The sequence below is a fragment of the Agelaius tricolor genome, unplaced genomic scaffold (assembly GCF_023055355.1).
Source record: "Agelaius tricolor isolate 1412-34295 unplaced genomic scaffold, bAgeTri1.0.p SCAF_1, whole genome shotgun sequence".
Lineage (NCBI taxonomy): Eukaryota > Metazoa > Chordata > Aves > Passeriformes > Icteridae > Agelaius > Agelaius tricolor.
In genome coordinates, this window is record NW_027269261.1 from 6,043,222 (window position 1) to 6,062,972 (window position 19,751).

Consider the following 19,751-nt stretch of genomic DNA (forward strand, 5'->3'; position numbering starts at 1 on the left):
GCGGTGGGCGGTGCCGCCGGCACGCGCCGCCGGTGCCGTCGAGCGTCGCCATCGAGTGTCGCCATCTCGGCCTGGGCCGGGGCCGGGCGGGGCGGGGAACCCAGGGAGCCGCCCCTGAAGGGGGCCGGGGCCCGGTGCCGCGGAAAGGCCTGTCGGGGCCGCGCTGCTCGGGCGGGGGGGGCGCCCGCGGACCCGGGCGGGGCCACGCCGCACTACAAGTCCCAGGGAGCGGCGGGAGCTCCTGTCGGAGCGGGGCTGTCGGAGCTCCTTGTACGGGCACAGGTACGGGGCTGGGGCCGGAGCCGGGGCCGCAGGGGCGGGGGGAGCCGGCGGGGCCATGCCGGGGCTGGGGGAGGCCGGTAGGCCCGGCCGAGCCCCTCCGTGAGGGCCGGGGGCGCGGGGCCGCCGCCCTGCCCGGGTGCCCTCGGCCGGGCCCGCGGGCGGCGGGTGGGGGCGCGGGGCGGCACGGAGGGACTCGGGAGGGGAGCGGCGGCCAACGGTGCTGGAGCATGTCCAGAGTTGGGCAGAGGAGCTGCTGAAGGGTCCGGAGAGTGAGTCCTGTGAGGAGCGGCTGAGAGAGGTGAGGGTGCTCAGCCTGAAGGAAAGGAAGCTCAGGGGAGACCCTGTCGCTTTCTACAGCTGCCTGAAAGGAGATTGTCGCCAGGTGGGGGCCGGTCTCTTCTCGCAGGTAACAACTGACAGGCAGGTCAGGAGAAATAGCTTCAAGCTGCACCAGGGAAGGCTTAGATTGGATATTAGGAAAAAATCCTTCACGAAATGGGTAGTCTGGTGTTGGAACAGGCTGCCCAGGGAAATGGTCGAATCACCATCCCTGGAAGTGTTAAAAAAAAATTGTAAATGTGGCACTTTCAGGACATGGGTCAGTGGTGGGCCTGGCCGTGTTGGGTTAATGGCTGGGATCTGTGATCTTGGAGGTCTTCTCCATCCTTAAAGCATTCTGACAGGTCTGTGTTAGGGAGGCTGCCCTTCTGCCCTGGCATGACCTCTGCTGTGCCTTCTCTCTCCATCCTGTGGGCTCGTGTGGTTTCAGACCATTTGTTCTCTCACCCAGTCGTGGCTGTTGTGGGGCTGCATGCCAGTCCCATTTGCCAGGCAGAGGGAAGGGAAGGCTGGCACCTGTGGGCACCACTCTGCCTGGGGATCAGTGTCAATGCAACAGAGAGGCAGAGGAACAATCTGATGTAGCCCTGTGTAAAGCTGTCAGCTCGGCTTTCCTGAGCCTGCTTCCCAACCCAAGGGCTGCCCTTGGCCTGGCGGACACAGCTTGACAGGCTGAGACAAATTCCTGATGGGGAAGTCAAGCAGTGTCTCCAAAGCTTAGGCACGCTCCATAGAGAAGCTGGGGTTTGGGAAGCAAGGTGAAGAATAGAAGCCAGCTGAGTAGGTGCAGAATCTCAGTAGGCTTTAGGCAAAAATAAGTCCAAATATTAGGCAAAAGTAAGTGAGCAAAATATTTGGTGAAAAATAAGGAGATGGCGAGGTTGGCTGTAGGGATACCACTGGGATAAATTTGTGCCTGAGCAGTGTGGTCTGTGGTTCCCATGGCTAACGTGAGCTTCCAGAGCAGGCTCAGTGCACGAGCTCGAGGGCTGTTCTAGCACCATCTAATTTACTGGGGCTGGAATTGCATTGTGAGTATCCGAGCTGTTGAATGTGCAAGCTTGCAGTTTCACGCTGCCTTAGCACAAATGCTCCAAGCATTAGATAAATGTCAAGCACAAGTGAAGAAAGCGGGTTGTTCTCATGTTATCTCTAACAGTATGTTGGATGTGCTTGAAATAGAACAGTCTATATGGACTGCTGTGAACTGGCTGGGCTATTTTAAGGGTTACTAAACCTTGTGGCTGTTGTCTTTTGGGAGACGGGACTGAGGCAGCCACACGGTAGGATTTGCTCTCTGGAGCAGCTCTGCAGGGTAGGCTGCTCTTCTTGGGGTACTGCTGTAATTCTGGGGGTGGCAGAATGAGTCCTTGAAAATCCAGGCTGCTGGGTTTCTCCCCTTTGCTTTGGGAATTGGATGCAGCAAGGCTCATCTGAGCAGGTTTTAGAAATGGCTCTAGGTTTCCTTCTGTGTGCATAGAGGAGTGGGAGAGCCCAAGGAGCTTCCTTTGAGCAAAGAAGTGGATCCAAGGATATATGGGTTTGCTTTAAGATCATCACCTGGCTACTTGTACTTGGAGATGCTCAATAGCTTTCTATCTTGAATGAAGTATTTTCATACCTAATTGTAGGGTTTGAAAATACTAAGCCTAAAGCCAATAGAACAAACGAGTGAAAAATCTGACTAAAACCTGTTTTGTTTTTTTTTGTTGTTGTTTTGGGGATTTTTTTCTATCTGTGCCTGACAGTGCTAAAGTCAGCACAACAGTTTTGGAAGATATGCTAGTGAGAGATTATTGAGTGATATTTGTGTTGATCTCAGGTGTCCATATGCTGTGTTGTTAGGCTCTTGTTAGGTGTGAGCTGGAGCAGTTGGGATGAAGGTTGTTGCAGGCAATGAGTGCATCTTGAGGCAACAGCACAACCAGAGATAGGGGAGTGCTCTCTGTAGGTGCTGTATTGGAAGAATGCAGAGCTGAATTAAATCTGATTGTTCCCTGGCTTAGCAGTGAAATGCTCCAGGTGCTTTGTGGCAGAGGAACAGCACACTGCTGTTCTCACTTAATTTCCAGCATCACCAACATCAGGTGCTTCACCAGTAAGTGAAGCATGTCCTCATTTTTAGAAATGCTCTTATTCCATAATGACAGGACCTACCAGGGGTTTCAACATTTCTCTGCATCCTCTGTGCTTTACTGTATTTCTGGCTAGATCATGGCAGACCAGGGAAATGGGGGGTTGTGAAGATTGCATGGTTGGAAGTAAGAGATCTGTTTGTTTTTGGAGAGTGAAAGTGAGGATCTAAGGTGAGTCAGTGGAAGCAAGGGTGGCTTGAACAGAAGCTGTGATTCTCTGTGCCTCATCCTGCAGTGCCCTCCCAGTTCTCTAATACAATTTGCCTCTGTCTTATCAATATTTTTGTGTTTTATAGCCTACATCACTGTTGCTGGTATCCTAAATGAGAAACCACAGAATGTACTTTGCATAATCTAATATTGTGCAACTGGGGGAAATTGTTAGTAAATTGTTTCTTATCAATTTTGCTTTTTTCCCCCTCTCTCCTTGGCTGTGTCCTCTGTGATCTGTAAAGAAATCTAAGCTGTAGCTTAATGTCAAGTGCTGCACTTCTCCTACTAAGAAATCCTCATAGGAATGAGACTGAAAAGTGGTTTATTTATGACCTCATTTATGTCATAAAAATTAGCATTGGAAATCAAACTTGAATGGAATTCAACAGTGTCCATAGTTGTAGGACAGAAAATACAGTTTTTCCTCAAAATATGTGTCTAACTCTTATTTGCAGACAGTTCACAGAGGGGGCTCAGAGGAGGAAAATGCTTTGGGACAGAAGATGGGTCTAAAGAAACGATTGTAAATAAGTCAGGCAAGGAGAATCTGAAGCTGGACATGGAAAGCTTGGAGAGGAGCAGGGGAGGCATCCTCAGGAGACAGGGCTGTGCAGGGAGGAGGGGAGGCCAGGCCTGTGTGTGGCTGAAAAGGGGCAAACAAATGCCTGGTGATGGCAGGAAAATGTGATGGTTACAGGGTAGGGTTGTGGCCAGTGGCAGAAGAGGAAGATGGGAGGGTGCTTTTGTTACAGCATAGAGAAGAGCTCTTGGGTCTGAAAAATCCCTGACAGCTTGTTAAACCCTGTGTTTTCCCATGACCTGTAAAGATTACTTCACACTTCTGGTCATTCTGTCTTGGTGAAGTGTTCAGATGAGTGTTTGCTTTTCTTGGCTCTGAGGAGGGGCAGCAGGAGGCTGTGCTGGCAGAGCTCTGTGTTTGCTCTAAAGGGGTATCCCCGGACAGAGCCAAGGCAAAGCACAGCCAACTTCCATCCCATTGCCCTCACCACCACTCCAGACCCACCAGTCACCTGGAAAGCACTCATTTGGGGAAAACCTTTCCCAGTAATTGTAGGAAACAGCATTTCAACATTGTTGCTTCAACCTCAGCATCTTTCTGGCAGTGCCAGGGATTGGGTCTGGAGCTGCTGTTTCTCAGTGGACCAGGTTTAACCTCTTGGGCTGAGCTGCCTTCTGGTGGGAATAGCAGAACTGCTGGGGCAGGGTGGCCAGCTCCTGTGGCAGTGACAGGACCAACATCCTTGCTCCTGGCTCAAAGTCCCAAGGGTGAGGAAGAGTGTTCCCAGCCTTTCTGACAAAAAAGGCAGGGGCCTTGGTGCAATGCCTGCCATCTGTGCTCCTCTACCTCAGTAGGAATCAAGCAGAGAACTTGGAAATAAGATTCATCCTCTTGGTCCTCCTGGATTGAGCTCAGTCTGAATGGTGTTGAAAATATTGATGGTGGTGATAAAGACCAGTTAAGCTCCTTAAGGAGTATTTTACAGAATCACTTAAACAAGAAGAGATTATGAGGAAAATATTGGTTAGATTTTTCAGGAATAACTTGTGACTGAGGCAGGAAACAGATTTAGATATGTGAAGCCTTCAAAATAGCTTGGAAGGTGCCTTTAGTGGGTTCCATGGAAACTCATCTGTTCTGTAGCTTTGCAGAAGACTTATGCAAGAGTGCTGCCTGGCTTAAAAAAAAAAAAAAAAAGATGCTTAAGGAAAAAAACCTGTTAGATCTGAAATTGAAGCATGGCCTGTGGAAGATGGGGGCTGTTCCTGGGCTCTGCTGGAGCAAAGCTTGCTGCAATTTTGTGTGTTACTGACTGCAGTTTAGGTTAGGGTGGTTGCTGCAGGAACAGGAGGTTTGCAGGAGAGACTCCTGTTGCAATAAGGCTGCAGGGTGGTCTCTGTTTGGGCTTTGCATGTGTCCTGTCACTGTAAAGTTCACGTACAGAGCATGAAAACATCTCAAAGAAGCAATAACTTTAAAACAAGCTACTCAAATTTTAATGACATTTGAGAGTTCTGGAATGAGGTGAGTGGTTACTGAGTGGTTTTGAGCTGTCTATGGAGTCAGTGGATGAAACTGGAAGCCTAAGCTCTGCTTCATGCCAGGAGCTCCCTGTTGGTGGCATCTCTTATTCTCCCTGCAGGAGGGGATAAAATGTGAGTGTGTGGGTGTGCTGGGCACTGGGGTGCTCAGGCTGCTGATGGTCCTCCTTGTGAGCAGTGATCCCACTTGGCTGAAGGGCTTGGGGTGGCCAACTGGAGCAGAGCAGCACAGCACTGCCCCTCTTGCTGCCCTCCAGCTATTTCAGAAACCTAAAACAGGAGTGAAGTCCTCCTTGCCAAAATTCACTACTTTCCAAAATGAAATGGGGCAGAGCATAGGAATTTCATGTGTAGGAATTTAGTCCTTGTTCAAAGGCATCTCCAAATTTCTTTGGATTCTGCAAAGGCTGAAACTGATTGTGAGATGGGAGTGTGCTGACTGAACCTTTCAATAACCTAGAAACAATAAATAAAATATGACAATTTTATTTGTGCTGTCTGAAACACTGACATCTCTTCTAATGGCTGTTTTCAGCTAGGAGAAAACTGTTAAAAATCAAACTGGCCTGCTGTTTCAGAAGCACCTGGGCAGGACTCTCCTCTAGGTTCTTAGATCCAAAGGAGAATCTCTGCAAGAATGAGCTGTGGTGACTTCTCTAAGATATGACCTTCTAAGATGTGATATTCTCTAAGCCATCTGTTTGAGGAAAGAAGGATATCAGTTGCTTAACAAGATGTGATGCTACAGAATTTTCATAGTTATGCCTGGGTTTGCTGTGGGAGGAAAAGACCTTTTCTGAGCATTACCAAAGAGCTTTCTACCTAGAGATTTGGGGGTTTCTGCTCTCTTGTGTCTAATTAGCTTGAACCCTAGTGCTCAAATCAATGAGTCCAAATGCTAATGTTGTCACCCACCTCTATAACGGGAAGTTGGTTGCTTTATGTAGGGGTGGTTCTTTGGAGTTTTTTTTGTTGGGTGTTTTGTTTTTAATCCTTTCCTCTGCTGTTTCTCAGAACTGATTCAAAGAGCACGCTCTTCCCTCTGGGTTTGTTCTTTTCACCTTCACCGTTGGCTCTCGCTGTGTGTTTTCATTCATGCAGACAAATGGCTCTGACATGAACGTGACGCGTGCGTGCCCAAGCCGAAGGTGTTTGGCTGGGGCTGCCTGTGCAGCCACCCTGAGGGGTTTTGTGTTCAAGGGCACCTCTGCTTGCTCCTCTGAGCCCTGCTCTGCGTCCCCTTCCCAAGAGGAACGTTTCCAGCTGGGAGGCAGGTGAAATGAGGGCACATGAAGGTAACCTTTGCAGCAGGCGTTCAGGGAAGGATGGATGTTGTTATTTTGGCCTTGTGTCTTGCAGTTGCCTCGGAAGCATGTGGCTGTGGCACTGGGGGCCCTGAAGACCGCCTGGCTTGCAGGGAGGAATGCTCCGGTGGGCAGTGCACTTGGAAGGGGGGCCACGGAGGGTGAACCACGCGGCCGTGGCTGTGGGCCACAAGGTCTATTCCTTCGGTGGCTACTGCTCTGGAGAGGACTATGAGACCCTGCGGCAGATCGACGTCCACGTGTTCAACGCAGGTAAACGTGTCCTCGTGGGGCACAAAGGGCTTGGCTTGCTGGGCTCAGTTGTTGCTTTTCTTGCCTGCTGGTGCCTGACATGATATACCCTGTGACGTGCTGTCTGACTCTTAAATTTCCAGAAAATGTTATCAGAGTAGGTAGGAGCCTCCTTCTTTGTGCAGCCTTGTATTTTCAGCTTGAGGGGCAGGACTACAAGAGGGGCTGTAGTTTATGTGACTGCTAGGATAAGGACTCACTGAAGTAGTCACATAGCCAATGGTTTGGTTTGTCCTTGTTCTCTGCAAACACAAAGTCAGCCAGGTGCAAAGAGGTGATATCGAGCTGGCTCAGGTCCCCCCTCATGGCAGCATGTCCATGTTCAGCTGCCCATAGTGTGGAAGGAGCATGGTGTGAGCCAGTGCACTCACTAAAGATTCCAGGTGTAGACATCTGAGCTGATTCCCCGTGGGGGCAGCTGACAACTGGTGCCAGCATGATGGAGTCAGTAGGGGCATGTGGCTAGGAGGGAGGCATTCCCTTTTTGGTAACAGCTATCGTGCAGATTCACAGCATAGCTTAGAAAAGCATCTGCAACTGGAGCCATTTGTGTAGGGTAACCAGTACCTGTCATGAGGCTGAGTTGGAGCCATGGTTGTGCTGGCACAGGCTGTATTTCTTGATTGAGTGCTCCTTGAACTAAAGAGGTTACTGAGCTGGTCCCTTAAGCATTTCCCTGTAATTAGGCAGGTGATTAAAAAACTGCACAGATGCTTGGGTGGCTCCAGCTAAACAGAGCCAAGAACAGAGAACCAATGACCAGTTTTGGAGACTGGACAGTGTGCTGAATGCTCTGTGAGCACCCACATGTAGACAAACCTAGTTTGTCTGTAAGATGCAGTGAATTCACTCCTTTAAGACTGATGTGCAGCAGGGATAAAAGCATTGCTTACAGAGGGCTGCCAAGGTGACCTGCTCTCAGTGTAGAGGGGGTGTAGCTCAGGATCCTGTGAACAGTGACATTCACCTCTGTCCAGAGGGACTGGGCTTTTATACTCAACACAGCTGAATGTTGTAGAACGTGCCAAGTAGAGCAGCAATCTTCTGGGGAAGCATAGTGACTGTGCCCAAAGGAATGCTCTTGTGTTGTCTTTCCCTCTTACCACTCCCAAGTATTAAAGTGTCAGAATGCTGCAGCCACCACATGGGAAGTGACAGTGGCTTCCCAAGCCCTTGCTCAGCTAGCATTGTCAGGTGGCAGTGCTAAAACCAAGATACCAGCTTTTGAATGAGTCTTCCAAAGATGAAAACTATGTTTTAGGTAGGAAGCATCCAGTCTAGCTTGACTTTAGCATTGGATGTGCTTCCTCAGTGCCCTTTCTGCCTGTCGGGTCGATGCCCACCTTTTGAGATGCCTGACTTTTCTCTTTCCCTATGTTAGTATTTCAGAGGAGCTGCAGACTGTTTTCTGCTATATTTTGTATCAGCTCTATGTAGAAAACAAACCTGGAGGCTGTATGTGATAGAAGGAGGGTGACTGGGGCTGTTGTGTAATGGCTGTGTAACACTTGCTGTGGCTCTTGCACTGTCATTAAACCCTGTAATACCTGTTGACTGTTCTGGCTGCTGCTGGACATGACACACAGGAAGGGGAACCTGTAATCCCAAGGAACTCCTATTAGTAATGCAAGGTTAGCAGGGAGAACTTGAATAACAGATGGGGTAAAGGAGGCAGAGGGCCACCTCATCTATAGCTTGAAAACCAAAACAAAAGCAAACAAACCCAGTTCCTACAAAACTGCTGGGTTGTTTTACTTAAACTGTGCTTCTGCAAGCCCAAGTGATGCCTTCAGGTGTTCCCTTGCATTTTACTGCACCCTGTGCTGCCCATTCTTCCAGCTTTGAGTCTCTTCAGCAATCTCACTAGCTTGAAGCAGTGTCTGCATTCATGGTCACCTCTGTGCTTCTTCATTTTTCTTTCCCTATTTGTTTGTGTGCGTGCTGTATCTTTCACTCACAGTCTAGGATGAGCCAGAGTGGAAACCTTCTCAATGAATTGTTGTAGAACAGAGCCTGTTTTTGTCTTCTGTATTTCTTAACTAGCCACTACTTGAGGTCAGACACAGCTTTCTCTTGTTTACTCAACTGCTTCTGCACCTTGTCACGGGGTAAAAAGCACCACCCAGGATGGGTTATGAACTGTGAGCAATTCAGCAGGCTTAGCATTTGACATGGGCTCAAACTTGTGTTTCCAGTGTCTCTGCGCTGGATCAAGTTGCCTCCAGTGTGGACAAACAGCCGAGACCACGTGAGGGAGGTGCCCTACATGAGGTATGGACACTCAGCAGTGCTCATCGACGACACCGTCTACATTTGGGGCGGCCGCAACGACACGGAGGGAGCCTGCAACGTGCTCTATGCTTTCGATGTCAGTAAGTTGCAGCTTCTCACTGCTCCTTGGCACAGCTGTTCTTGATCAGACCTCCTCTCTGCCCCCCAGTCTGCTCCCCAGCTTGTTTTCTTGTCCCTCGGTGACAATCTGGAGGAAATGGTGTCACTGTCTGTTCCAGCAGTTTTGGAAGTAGAGTATGGTGGCCATTGTGCTTACATCTCTGTAAAAGCCTTTGGGCAGAGATTGCTGATCTTTTCTGATAATGAAAATGGTTTTAATTTTTCTATCAGCTTTGTGTGCTCTCTCTGATAGTAGCTATAACTGAAGTGTTCTCTCTATGTGATATAGTATTCCTTAATTGTGGCAAGAAGGGGCTGGGCTCTTGATGATTGTGGTTCCTCTCCAGTGTGGTCCTTCTTTCTGAAGGTGTGAAGGAGAGTGAGGAATAAAGCACAGGAGTAGTCCAGGAGAGGATGGTAAAATCACGGGAGACATGAGTCAAGTTAGATAAACCTGAAAAACAAACTCCTTGAGCCTTTTGGTTGGCTTCTCCATAGCACTGCTGGAGCACCTCTGGAGGAAAGGCACCATCAGGAACTGCATGGACACAAGTGTCCAGAAAGAAAAGGAGTATATCTGGATTCTGGATGCAAGTCCATCTAAATATTGGCCAGTAACTGTCTTGCTGAACTTGCAAGGAAACTGCTTGCTCTGGTGCTTGGTCCATGGATCTCTTCTTTACCAGGAAATATCTTACAGCTTATGGCACAGGGTTTCCCCTTTCCTTCCCCTGACACATGCAGCTGAGAAGCCACCAGTAAAGCTCTGCCTACACAGAGGTTTTGTAGTGGGACCTGCCTAGTCTCCCTGGCAGCTCCAGTGCTTTAGCATTAAGTGAAAATTAACAGAAAGTCCTGCTCCAAACCCTCTGCAGCTGTCTGTACACACAGGCCTGCCATTCCTGGAAAGTAAGGCTGGCAGTCACAGTCCCATGTCTGCAGTGTAAGTTCCACTGCAGGAGTCACATCAGGCTAAATAAAGTCTTGTCTGAGTGCAGTTTTGTCCCTGCACTGTTAAGCAGATCACAACTTGAGGTTTTTTCCATCTCTAGTTTAACATGCTGCAATTGGGTGAGCTTTTGCTGATACAGTGTGACTGAGTTTGGAAGCAGCCCCAGGGAGAAAAGGAACTCGATAGCCCTGAGCTCTCACTAGAGACTCCCCAGGGATTCTGCTGACCTTGCAAGACCCTTTGTGTGGTGCCAGCTGGAGCATAGGTGGACACTTGTGTCCGCAGGCCAAGTTCAGGGAAGTCATCCTCGTGCTTTGGCTCCATGGCTCTCTGAAATAAGCACTGGTTTTGGCAGCCAAGGGCTGTTAGGGAGGGTGGGGGAATGTCTCCTGCAGCCTCGGGGCTTATCTGTGCCTCTGGGAGCTCTTGGGGCAGGTGCCTGTTAGCGCTTGGCACCGAGTCCTGGCTTGGCTCTGTGCGGCCCTGGCATGGAGAGCAGCTCTGCCTGGATTTAAGTCATCTTCTAAATCAAGCCAGCCCCTGGAGTGTGCAGGCTAAGGGGCTGAATCTGTTTGGTGCAGGCTCACAGGGAGCATTGTGAAGGGTGGAAAGTGAGCAAGAGGGGATGAGAATGTAACAAGCAGAGCAGATAAGACAGGGAGAGCTGCACTGCAGAGGTGGAGATATGCACAACAGTTAACATGGAGAACTTGTGATTAAGTGATTTGTATCTGGGTTTGAGAGCTGTTTTTCCTCAGTCATGCTCAGTTACTGAGCATCTCCACGCCTTGAGGTCAGTTGTGCCACTTAGCATTATTGCTTCATTGTAATAGAAAGTGTGAGTGGAGAGTTGATAAGTGACTCACAAGTACACTCTGCAAAAGATTCTGTAAAAGTAACATTGTTCAAGCCCTGCTGTACTACTCACACTTAAAATGTGAGCTCTTTGTCAGGTCTGGCACTCAGTGGCCCTGCCAAGAGGCTGAGGCTTCTGTCACTGTGTCCCTCTGTGGGGGCTCAGGCAGGTAGCCTTGCCCAAAGAAGCCTGCAGCCTCTCTGGCAGAGCAGGTGCTGTGTGAGAAAGCAAGAATTATTTTTGCCTTAGAAATTTAAGAACAGTAGTAATAGAACTATCCCACCCCAACTCCTACTGTGCTTTCTCAGCATTGCCTCTTGTTTTGTTTCAGACACACACAAGTGGTTCACACCAAAGGTGTCTGGAATGGTCCCAGGGGCAAGGGATGGGCACTCAGCTTGTGTCCTGGCAAAGAGCATGTTTATCTTTGGAGGCTATGAACAGCTGGTGAGTAGTCTCTGTTACTGTTAATTGGTGAGCCCTTGGGAAAGAGGGTGTTGATACCCAGGACACTGATAGAGGCAGGACACGGGGGTGTGTTTGTATTCCAAGTCACTGTCATTTTGTAACTTAGCAAAGTTATGGCATTAGTACCCAGGTTATGCTAATTGCTTTGTGGAGAAGATGGTTGGAAAACAAGTCAAAAAAAGTGTTGGATTTCTTTTAAATTTCACAAAACATATTTACCACAAAGAGGTAAAAATTTAATTTTTTTTCCTGGCTAATTTCTCAGCCAAATGTAGATATTCAAATGTGGATCACAGCATTTTTAATAAGTATATATTGATCTAGATTTATTTTAATTTGGCTCAGAAGTGAGCCAGAAAAATCACTTTGTGCAGTGTTGCTGTGAGGTTTTGTCCTAGTCTGGTGTATGTTCCCTGCAGTCTCCACCTGCTCTGACATCTTGTTGATCCCTTTCAGCAAACATTTGGTTGCCTTCCCATTAGGAATACCTTGAGCCAAAGTTCATCCTGTAATAGCTGTCAGTGTACCTAATGCTCTTTTTAGCAAATCCTCATGATGTAATCTTAAAAAGTGGGTAAATAAAAATTATCACCAGATTCCAGAACAGATGTGCAAAGTCACATCTGTTTGTTTGGAAGAAAGTTGAGGCCCTGTTACAGAAGCCTCTGGGTTATTCCATTCCTTTTCTGAGGGTGGTAGCAGGCCAAATCCCTTATATTGTTTACAGCAGCAGGAGGGGTTCAGATATCTTTTTTTTTAACCAAGACCAAATAAACCTCTGGCTTGTCTTGCTGCTCTCTACCTTGCCTGGAGGAGCAGGAGTCCACATTGTTTGTGTGAATGCAGTCTCCTCCAGGCAGCCAGCTGCAGATGGGTTTTGTGGGGCCTCAGAACCTGGAGTGTATTTGCTCCTGGATGTTCAGCTTCCCAGAAGTAATCTTGGCTTCTGCATCTCGTTAGGCAGCCTTAGCAGAGCCGCTCTGACTGTCCTGCTAATGCCTCTTTTATCTGCTGCTACACGGAGAGGAGGCAGGCTCCTGCCATGAATGTATTGTGTGCAGGACAGCCTTTGGGGGAGCAACTGAGCACCAAATAAATGGGAAAGCTGCAGGAAGAGACAGAACACCTTTGGGAAGAAACAGGCTTTGCTTTCCTCTTGTTAAGTGATAAGTGCTGCCTGAGCAAACACCTTGTTTCTTAGGAAGTACTGAATCCAAAGGGATGCTCCAGGTCTGCAGGGCAGCATCCTTTCTGGGGTTGGATGTGACCAGGCTTCTCAGTCCCTTTGTGACCAAGCTGCTTGTGTGTCTTCCAGGCTGACTGCTTTTCAAATGATATCCATAAATTGGACACCACAAACATGACATGGACCTTAATCTCTGCCAAGGTCAGTGTCTGTTTTTGCCTCTGGTTTGTGGAGGAAGTTTTGCATCTGCTATTCTCTGGGGTAGCTGCCCACACTTGTCTCACAGCTTCTGGCTGATGTGGCTGGGATCTACAGGATGGGAAGTTCTCCAGGAGAAGGCAGCCACCCAACTTCCCCATCAAGATGTGTTATTTCCCTGGCTAATCTGCACTCTTTCTTTTGTCTTTATTTTCTACTCTGTCCTTCAGGGTACTCCAGCTCGCTGGAGAGACTTTCATTCAGCTACCATCATTGGAACAAAGATGTACGTGTTTGGTGGCAGGGCTGATCGGTTTGGGCCCTTTCACTCTAACAACGAGATCTACTGTAACCGAATTAAAGTGTTTGATACAGAAACCAACTCCTGGCTGGACTCCCCTCACACCCCTGTGCTCCCCGAGGGCAGGAGGAGCCATTCAGCCTGTGAGTGGGGTTCTGCTGAGGGTGGAGGGAAGTTTCTGCCTCTCTTAGAAGGGGTGTCTGCTCTGCTGGGTGGGGCTGTGGGTTAGAAAGGCTTGCACAAAGCCCAGTTTCTGTGGAAAGCTGCTGCCCACCAAAAAGCCTTGCACTCCACACTGCACATGAAGGTGATGTAAGGAGAGGTGGACAGCCAGCACCACATTGCTTTGTGTATGGTGTTGGGTCAGGGACCTGCTGGGTGGCTCTCTGATGTCTGTGCTTACTCCCTACAGTCAGCTACAACGGGGAACTATATGTATTTGGTGGCTACAATGCACGCCTGAACAGACACTTCCATGACCTCTGGAAATTCAATCCAGGTATTTATGCTTTTAACTTGCTGCAGTGAGAGTGCTCCAGGCCCTCAGGCATGTGAGTGCTCAGGGAAACATTCTGTCCAAGGAGTACTGCTTGGAGGGGAATGGCTCTGGGCTCTTCTGACAGCAAATCGTTACTGTGCCTGTTCCTCCTTGGGATGTTTCCAGATCTCAGTTATAAAATAGAAGATGAGGTATTGCTGAAAGACATATTTCATTGGAAAAACTTTGTCTTGTTCTTAAATATGCAAAAGTACTGACAGAAGAGAAGATATGGGGAAGAAATATATTTTAGGGAAGAGAGAGACTATAGCTGGAGAAACCATTCAACTTGAGCTGCAGGATCACCATCTCTTGGTACCAGCTCAAACTGTGCTGCAGAAGGGGTGGTTTTTCAGCTGGTACCCTGAATATCACTCAGCTGGGAGCTGCTTTGGGGTCCTCAGGCACGTTTCACTGTTCAGATTCATCTTGTTTGCTAATTACTTTGCACAGTAGAGTTACCTGAGAGCAGCCATCCAGCTGCTCTCCAAGCTGATTGTGAGCTGGTGAGAGAGCTCCTGCAGGTTTCAGTCCTGTGCTTTGTCGCCCCCGAGCATCCTTGCCGCAGAGAGCAGCAAGAACAAAGGCTGCTGTCTCCACCTGGTCCAGTTCTCCCCGCCTTCCTCCCGCAGCCGCGCTATGCCAGCGGCTGATGCACCTCTGCCCGAGTGCTCTGCGATCGCAGCCTGCCAGCAGATGGAGCTGGTTCCTGCATCTTCCTCCTCCAAATCCCGACCGCAGCAGGCTCTGGGGAAGGGAGACTGCCTGTCTGTCCCTGCAGCTCTGCCCACTGCAGCTCCCTGTGATGTCGGACCCGCTGCCATGGCAGTCTGTGGGTCCTGGTGCTCAGGCTTTGCAAGTGAAAGGCCTTGATGGGGCCCTGAGCAACCTGGTTTAGTGCAAGGTGTCCCTGCCCATGGCAGGGCGTTGGGACAAAATGGTCTTTAAGGTCCCTTCCAAGCCAAACCATTCTATGATATGACCTGCAAATCCTGTCTCAGCAGGCAGAGCTCCAGGACTGTGACTGGCATCTCAGTGGCACTTCAGGAACAGCCTCATGGGAGTGCATGATTAGCCATTAATGAGGAGGTCGGGGGGAGGCTGGATATTGGCTGGCTGATGTCTGTGGGGTAGTGGGCCTCTGCTTTTCCTGTGATCTGTTTAAATTCATAACCTGCTTATAGCTGGTCTTGGCCAGGCTCTTGTGACAAGCTGGTGCACTCTTTTCCTCCTGTTAGTTTCTCTTTCTTGGAGGAAGATTGAGCCCAAGGGGAAAGGGCCGTGTCCTCGGCGCCGGCAGTGCTGCTGCAGAGTGGGGGACAGAATCATCCTCTTTGGAGGTACCAGGTGAGTTGTGTGAGGTGGCTCCTCAAGAGGCTTTGCCAGTCCCTTCAGCACAGTGTCCCTTCACACTCTGACCCATCAGATGGACTTGAGAGGCACGTGGCAAGTGTCAGCCTATCTGACACGTGTAGGTAATCCTGTACATCAGGGTCCCCTGAAAAAAGGCCTTGGAAGAGATTGAAGGTGTCATGTAAGCTTGTGAAGCATCTGGTGACAAGCCATCTTGTACATGTAGAGACAGAAGGGTGTAACAGGCTGCTCAGGAGGGGCTGTGCAGTGCTCAAGCTTTCTGGTAAAGAGGTTATGGGGATAAGAGAGGAGATCCTGCTGTCAGAAGGACACGTATCTCAGTCTGCTGTGCCAGAGCAGACCTCAAACTGACTTATCTTCACCTACATGCTGCCCTGCTTCTCCCACCAGAGCTTCTTTCTTCCATTGGCAAGTGTGGGTTCTGCTGCCAAGCTGCAGTGGGATGTCAGCTCAGCTGGGAGCTGTTTGAGGAGCCTACACACATGATAAGACAATGTTGCCTTCTGCGCCAGTGTTCCTTAGCAACGTTCCCATTCACAACAGGGACCTGGTGTTATGGATTTAGCTGTCAAACACTGCAAGTGATACTGTCAGGGTGCAGGGCAGCTGGATGTGGCCAAGAGCCTTAACAGCTGCTAAAAGAAAGGAAGTGGCCTATCACCAGGACACACTCTATGCTGTCTGGAGTGACAAATTGCAGCTCTGGAGCAGAGTCCTGCTTGCCAGTATCTACCTTGCAGAGACATCTTAAATGCTTTCAGCTCTCCACATGGTTGGGAAAGCTTTGGGGCTCTCTCTGGGATCTTGACAGTATCTTTTTGGGGATGTTTCTGAAGCAAACTTGGGGCACAGAACCAAGGGTGACCTGACCGTACCAGTGTGTGATGGGGTGAAGGGGGAGTGTGCTGTAGGATGTCCATGTGACTTTGAGGGAGTGCTCAGTGCAGGTGAGGTATGCAGAGGTGCTGAGTTTGTCCAGTCTCCTCAAAAGATACTGGCTGCTGCTCAGTGCAGCAGAAGGTAGGGCTTGGTAGGGCTTTATGGGAGTTTTGGGTGGTCCCAGATGCTGTGCTGTGTGGATTTGTGTTGCAGCAGCAGCTGAACTTTGATGTTAAGCCTTGGCACTCCTGGGAAATGCTAGCAAACCACAACAAATTTGACACCAGCTTTTTGGAGTTTGGTTCACCCTTGCCAGGCAATGCAGCAGTGCCTTGTCTTCTCCATGAACCACTTCAGAATTCAGCTTCTTTCTTAGGTCAGGCTCAACCCCAATACAGGCACATTCATCAGCACTAGTGTGGGCTGGGAAGAGCTGCTGGCAGCCAGGAATGCAGCCTGCTTGAGCTGGAGGGAGGGTCTTGGGGAAGTGGGAGGTGGGGGTGGGCCATGCTCGCTTCCTGTAACAGTTATCAGGTGTATTCTGGAGCTGCCTGGCGAGATAAGAAGTTTTCCAGGAAGTCGTTGTAATGGAGAACTCCCAGCGGTCTGCCTGCTGACCTGTGCTCCCCTGGCTGGGAAGGGGGAGGGCTTGGGGCTGTCCTGCAGGGATTCTCAGAGGATGAGCCGGCAGGCTCAGCTTTCTAGGGAACAGCGCTGGGGGATGGGCAGCAAAACCCCTTTGTGTCTGCCTTTCCAGGATTCACACATCCTGCTGAAGAGGCGCTTCTGCAGACTGCTTGCTCCTATGGCATCCAGAAGCTTTGTTTCTTTGGTAGTCCTGGCCAGAGCTTGGTCTTTTTGCCCCAGCTGTGGTCCCTCACTGTGGCCAGGAGCAATCCCTCACTTGTGTCCCGTTTAAGGGACCAGGAAGCTTGGTGTTCCCATTAGCTGTGTCACAGTTGTGGCTCTGGTCTGGTTTCTTCCCAAGCTCACCAGCAATTCAGTGTGCAGAGACCATCCACAAGGAAGAAGTGGGGGGAGAAGGAATGCTATGAAACAGTTCAGCTGAAGAGATGCTGATCCAGATTTGGCTTGAGACTGTGTTTTCCCTGACAAGGCTTAGGAATCCTGGCTCTAGTGAGAGAATTAGGGGCTGTCAATGAGTGCAGGGTGAGTTGTTTTGCAGCTGGAATGAGCAGTTTTGCTGGGCTCTGGCTGGAAAAGGTGTGCCCTGCACGCTGCTGCCTGGGAATTGCAGGGGGTTGCCTGGTCTTGAACTCCAGGCTCACCCTGCTACTTTCCTTTTGCTGATTAAAGCCACAGACGTGGTGCCTGTTGGCTTTCCTTTGATAGATAAGGGATGGTCTGGGGTTTCCTGTGACGTGGATGTGAGATTAGATTGTGGTGTGGTAAGCACACGAGGTGGAGTTAAGGGGGCTCCTGCCTGTATCCGGGCAGATGGGTCCCATCAGCAACAGGTCTTCTGTGCCAGCAGTGAGCTGTGCTCTCAGTTTGGCCTGAGGTTGTGGGGACCTGGGGGAGCAGGTGCTGCCTCATGTCCCGTGAGTGTGAAGTTTAGTGGCTCATGGCTGGGGAAACAAGTGACACTGGGGCAAGGAGTCACTGCATGAGGTCCGTCCCAGCTAAGAGGTGAGGGCACACCAAGTTGGTTTGTCACAGACCAAAGCAGGACTTAAAACATTTTTCCTTCCTTTCAAATTCTCCAAACAACCATCAGCCAAGGGAGTATTTTCCCCTGTTTCAGCACAGGCTGATCTGTCTGTGCAAGGAGATGTAGTGTCCAGTTTCTCAGGTGCTTTGGTTGTTCCATCAAGACCACTGTGGCAGGAAACCATAGGTGAGGCTGTTCACTAGAAATGCCTGGTGCTGTAGTTCCTCATCAGCATTCCTGGACCAACACCAAATGGGAGTATCAGCAAATTGGAATTGGTTTAAAATGACTGCTGCATTGCTCAGTGCTCAGCTACAGTCTTCTGAAATGCCATCTCCATTTTGGCACAATCACTCCAGCTGTGGCTGGAGTCCAAAGTGATTCCTCAGTCAGACTGAGAAATGTCTGTGCTTGCCCTGCCATGCAGATGTTTTCTAGCTGCTTTCTCTACACTCCTCTCACAGCATCTCAGTGGCCAAGCTGAACTAAATGCAGTAGATCTTAACTACATGAGAACAGGAGTGATGGACAGGTGAGGTGAGGGGGAGGCTCATGGCTGGAATCATCATGGTCATCCATGAAAAGGAGGCAGATCTCCCATGCCCTGCAGAGGAAATAGTGCGGGTTTCTGCTCCCTGGCTCCTGTGCAGCTCTGCCTACTCTGCAAGGAGCTGACTTTGAGTGCTCCTTGGGATTTCGGAGGGCCAGGAGGGATCACAGGGCCCCTGCCTGGGACAGGGAGGCCAGGGACCTTCCTGGGCTTGCTCAGCCCTTGGTGAGCTGGTGTGTAAGAATTTTGGCACTGACTGACACACTGTGCTTGGTTTCTGCAGCCCATCTCCGGAGGAGGGAATGGGTGATGAATTTGACCTGATGGATCACTCAGATCTCTACATCCTCGACTTCAGTACGTGAGCACTTCCTGCCCAGCTTGTACCTCTTACCACAAGGTGCCCTGTGAGCAGGCCCTGCTGTGAAGCACCTAAATGTGCTCTCTGTGGCTGTAGGTGCCATGTCCTGGAGCCAGACAGCTGTGTCTGACCAGTGTGCTTGGCTCAAGGCAGAGCAGCCAGAGGTGCAGCCATGCTTTGTGCACTCCTGCATGCAAGACCTCTTGTGGGAGCACCCCAGCCTGTCCCTGGTGTGCACTCTGTCTTGTCCCTCAGACAAGGCTCTGCCCTGTTTCCTGTGGCACTGACTGCATGATGCTGGGGCCTCCATGATGTCCAGTCAAAGGCTGCTGTAGCTAAACTGCTTTCTTTTCCCAGGCCCCAGTCTGAAGACGCTGTGTAAGCTAGCAGTGATTCAGTACAGCCTGGACCAGTCCTGCCTTCCCCACGACATCAGGTATGGTGTGCCTTGCTGGGACCTCACCCTGGGTGCTCCCCGACCTTGGGCTGTTCCAGCCCTGGCTGAGGGCTGCCCAGGGCCCTGGGCACTGTGCACCTTTGTGGGCTGGGCTGGAGACTGTAGCTGAGGCTGACATGAAGCAAAGCTGCTCTAGCCCTGGGCATTGTGTTTGTGCTTTCTCTCAGTGTGTATCCTCTTGGTGTGTTACAGATGGGAGCTCTCAGCCATGACAACGAACAGCACCATCAGCCGCCCCATTGTCTCCAACCAGGGCTGAAGAGAACTCGTCCTTCTACCACCCTGCCCTCACCCCTCCACATACTGACCTCTTGCTCCACTGCCTGCATGAATTTTTAGCCCTTTCAAGCAAGGAATGTGTGAGCTCGGTTTGTCTTGCCCTAGCTAGGCCTCCCTCTGCCCTTGTCACGCTTTGGGCAGCACAAGTGGACAGGCAGAGCTGGCCACTGAGGGAAAAACTGTCTGGCCCCAGCAGCACAGCTGTGACCCCTCTCCTCACTGGTGGTTCTAGAGCTTCCTTTCCCTTTGCCTGTGGAACTGCAGCTGTGCTGTCCGGTGTCCGGCCACTTTCCAAGGGCCTGAATCAACTCTTACCACCAGCCATGGCCCTGGGGTTGATGTCAGGGTCAACCTGAACTGTTCTGCATTGCCTCAAGAGAGCAGGAACCTCTACACCTGCTCCTGCCAGCACTGACAGCTTCCTGGCACTAAAGGGCAGGCCCCAGCTCCAAGCTGAGCCCAGTGTGGGAGCCTGGGCCCAGCTGGACACTGCCCAGCTCCCACTGTAAAACAGCAACTGGGGGAAGTTTTATAAATGGTGAGGCAGACGTGGTTTCTGTGTGTCCTAGCAGATGAACTGGGGGAGAAAAGGCTTGAGAAGGGAGAGACTGAACCAGGTGCTTTTCCCTGAAGCTGCTGCAGG

The 19,751-nt window shown here is 50.3% G+C and overlaps 1 protein-coding gene across 2 annotated transcripts; it reads left to right on the plus strand.

Moving 5' to 3' along the window:
• The first annotated feature begins 75 nt into the window (after positions 1-75).
• KLHDC3 (kelch domain containing 3) lies at positions 76-19,661 on the plus strand. Of its 2 annotated transcripts, none has more exons than XM_071420343.1 (11): positions 76-282; positions 6,390-6,607; positions 8,842-9,018; positions 11,177-11,292; positions 12,629-12,700; positions 12,928-13,141; positions 13,411-13,497; positions 14,775-14,883; positions 18,295-18,368; positions 18,730-18,808; positions 19,022-19,661. In XM_071420343.1, the coding sequence occupies exons 2-11, from the start codon at positions 6,454-6,456 to the stop codon at positions 19,086-19,088; spliced, it is 1,149 nt and encodes a 382-aa protein (XP_071276444.1). In that variant the 5' UTR covers positions 76-282; positions 6,390-6,453; the 3' UTR covers positions 19,089-19,661. The 2 variants fall into 2 exon arrangements, with proteins under 2 accessions (XP_071276444.1, XP_071276502.1); XM_071420401.1 differs by lacking the exon at positions 76-282 and adding an exon at positions 460-580.
• The last annotated feature ends 90 nt before the right edge of the window (positions 19,662-19,751 follow it).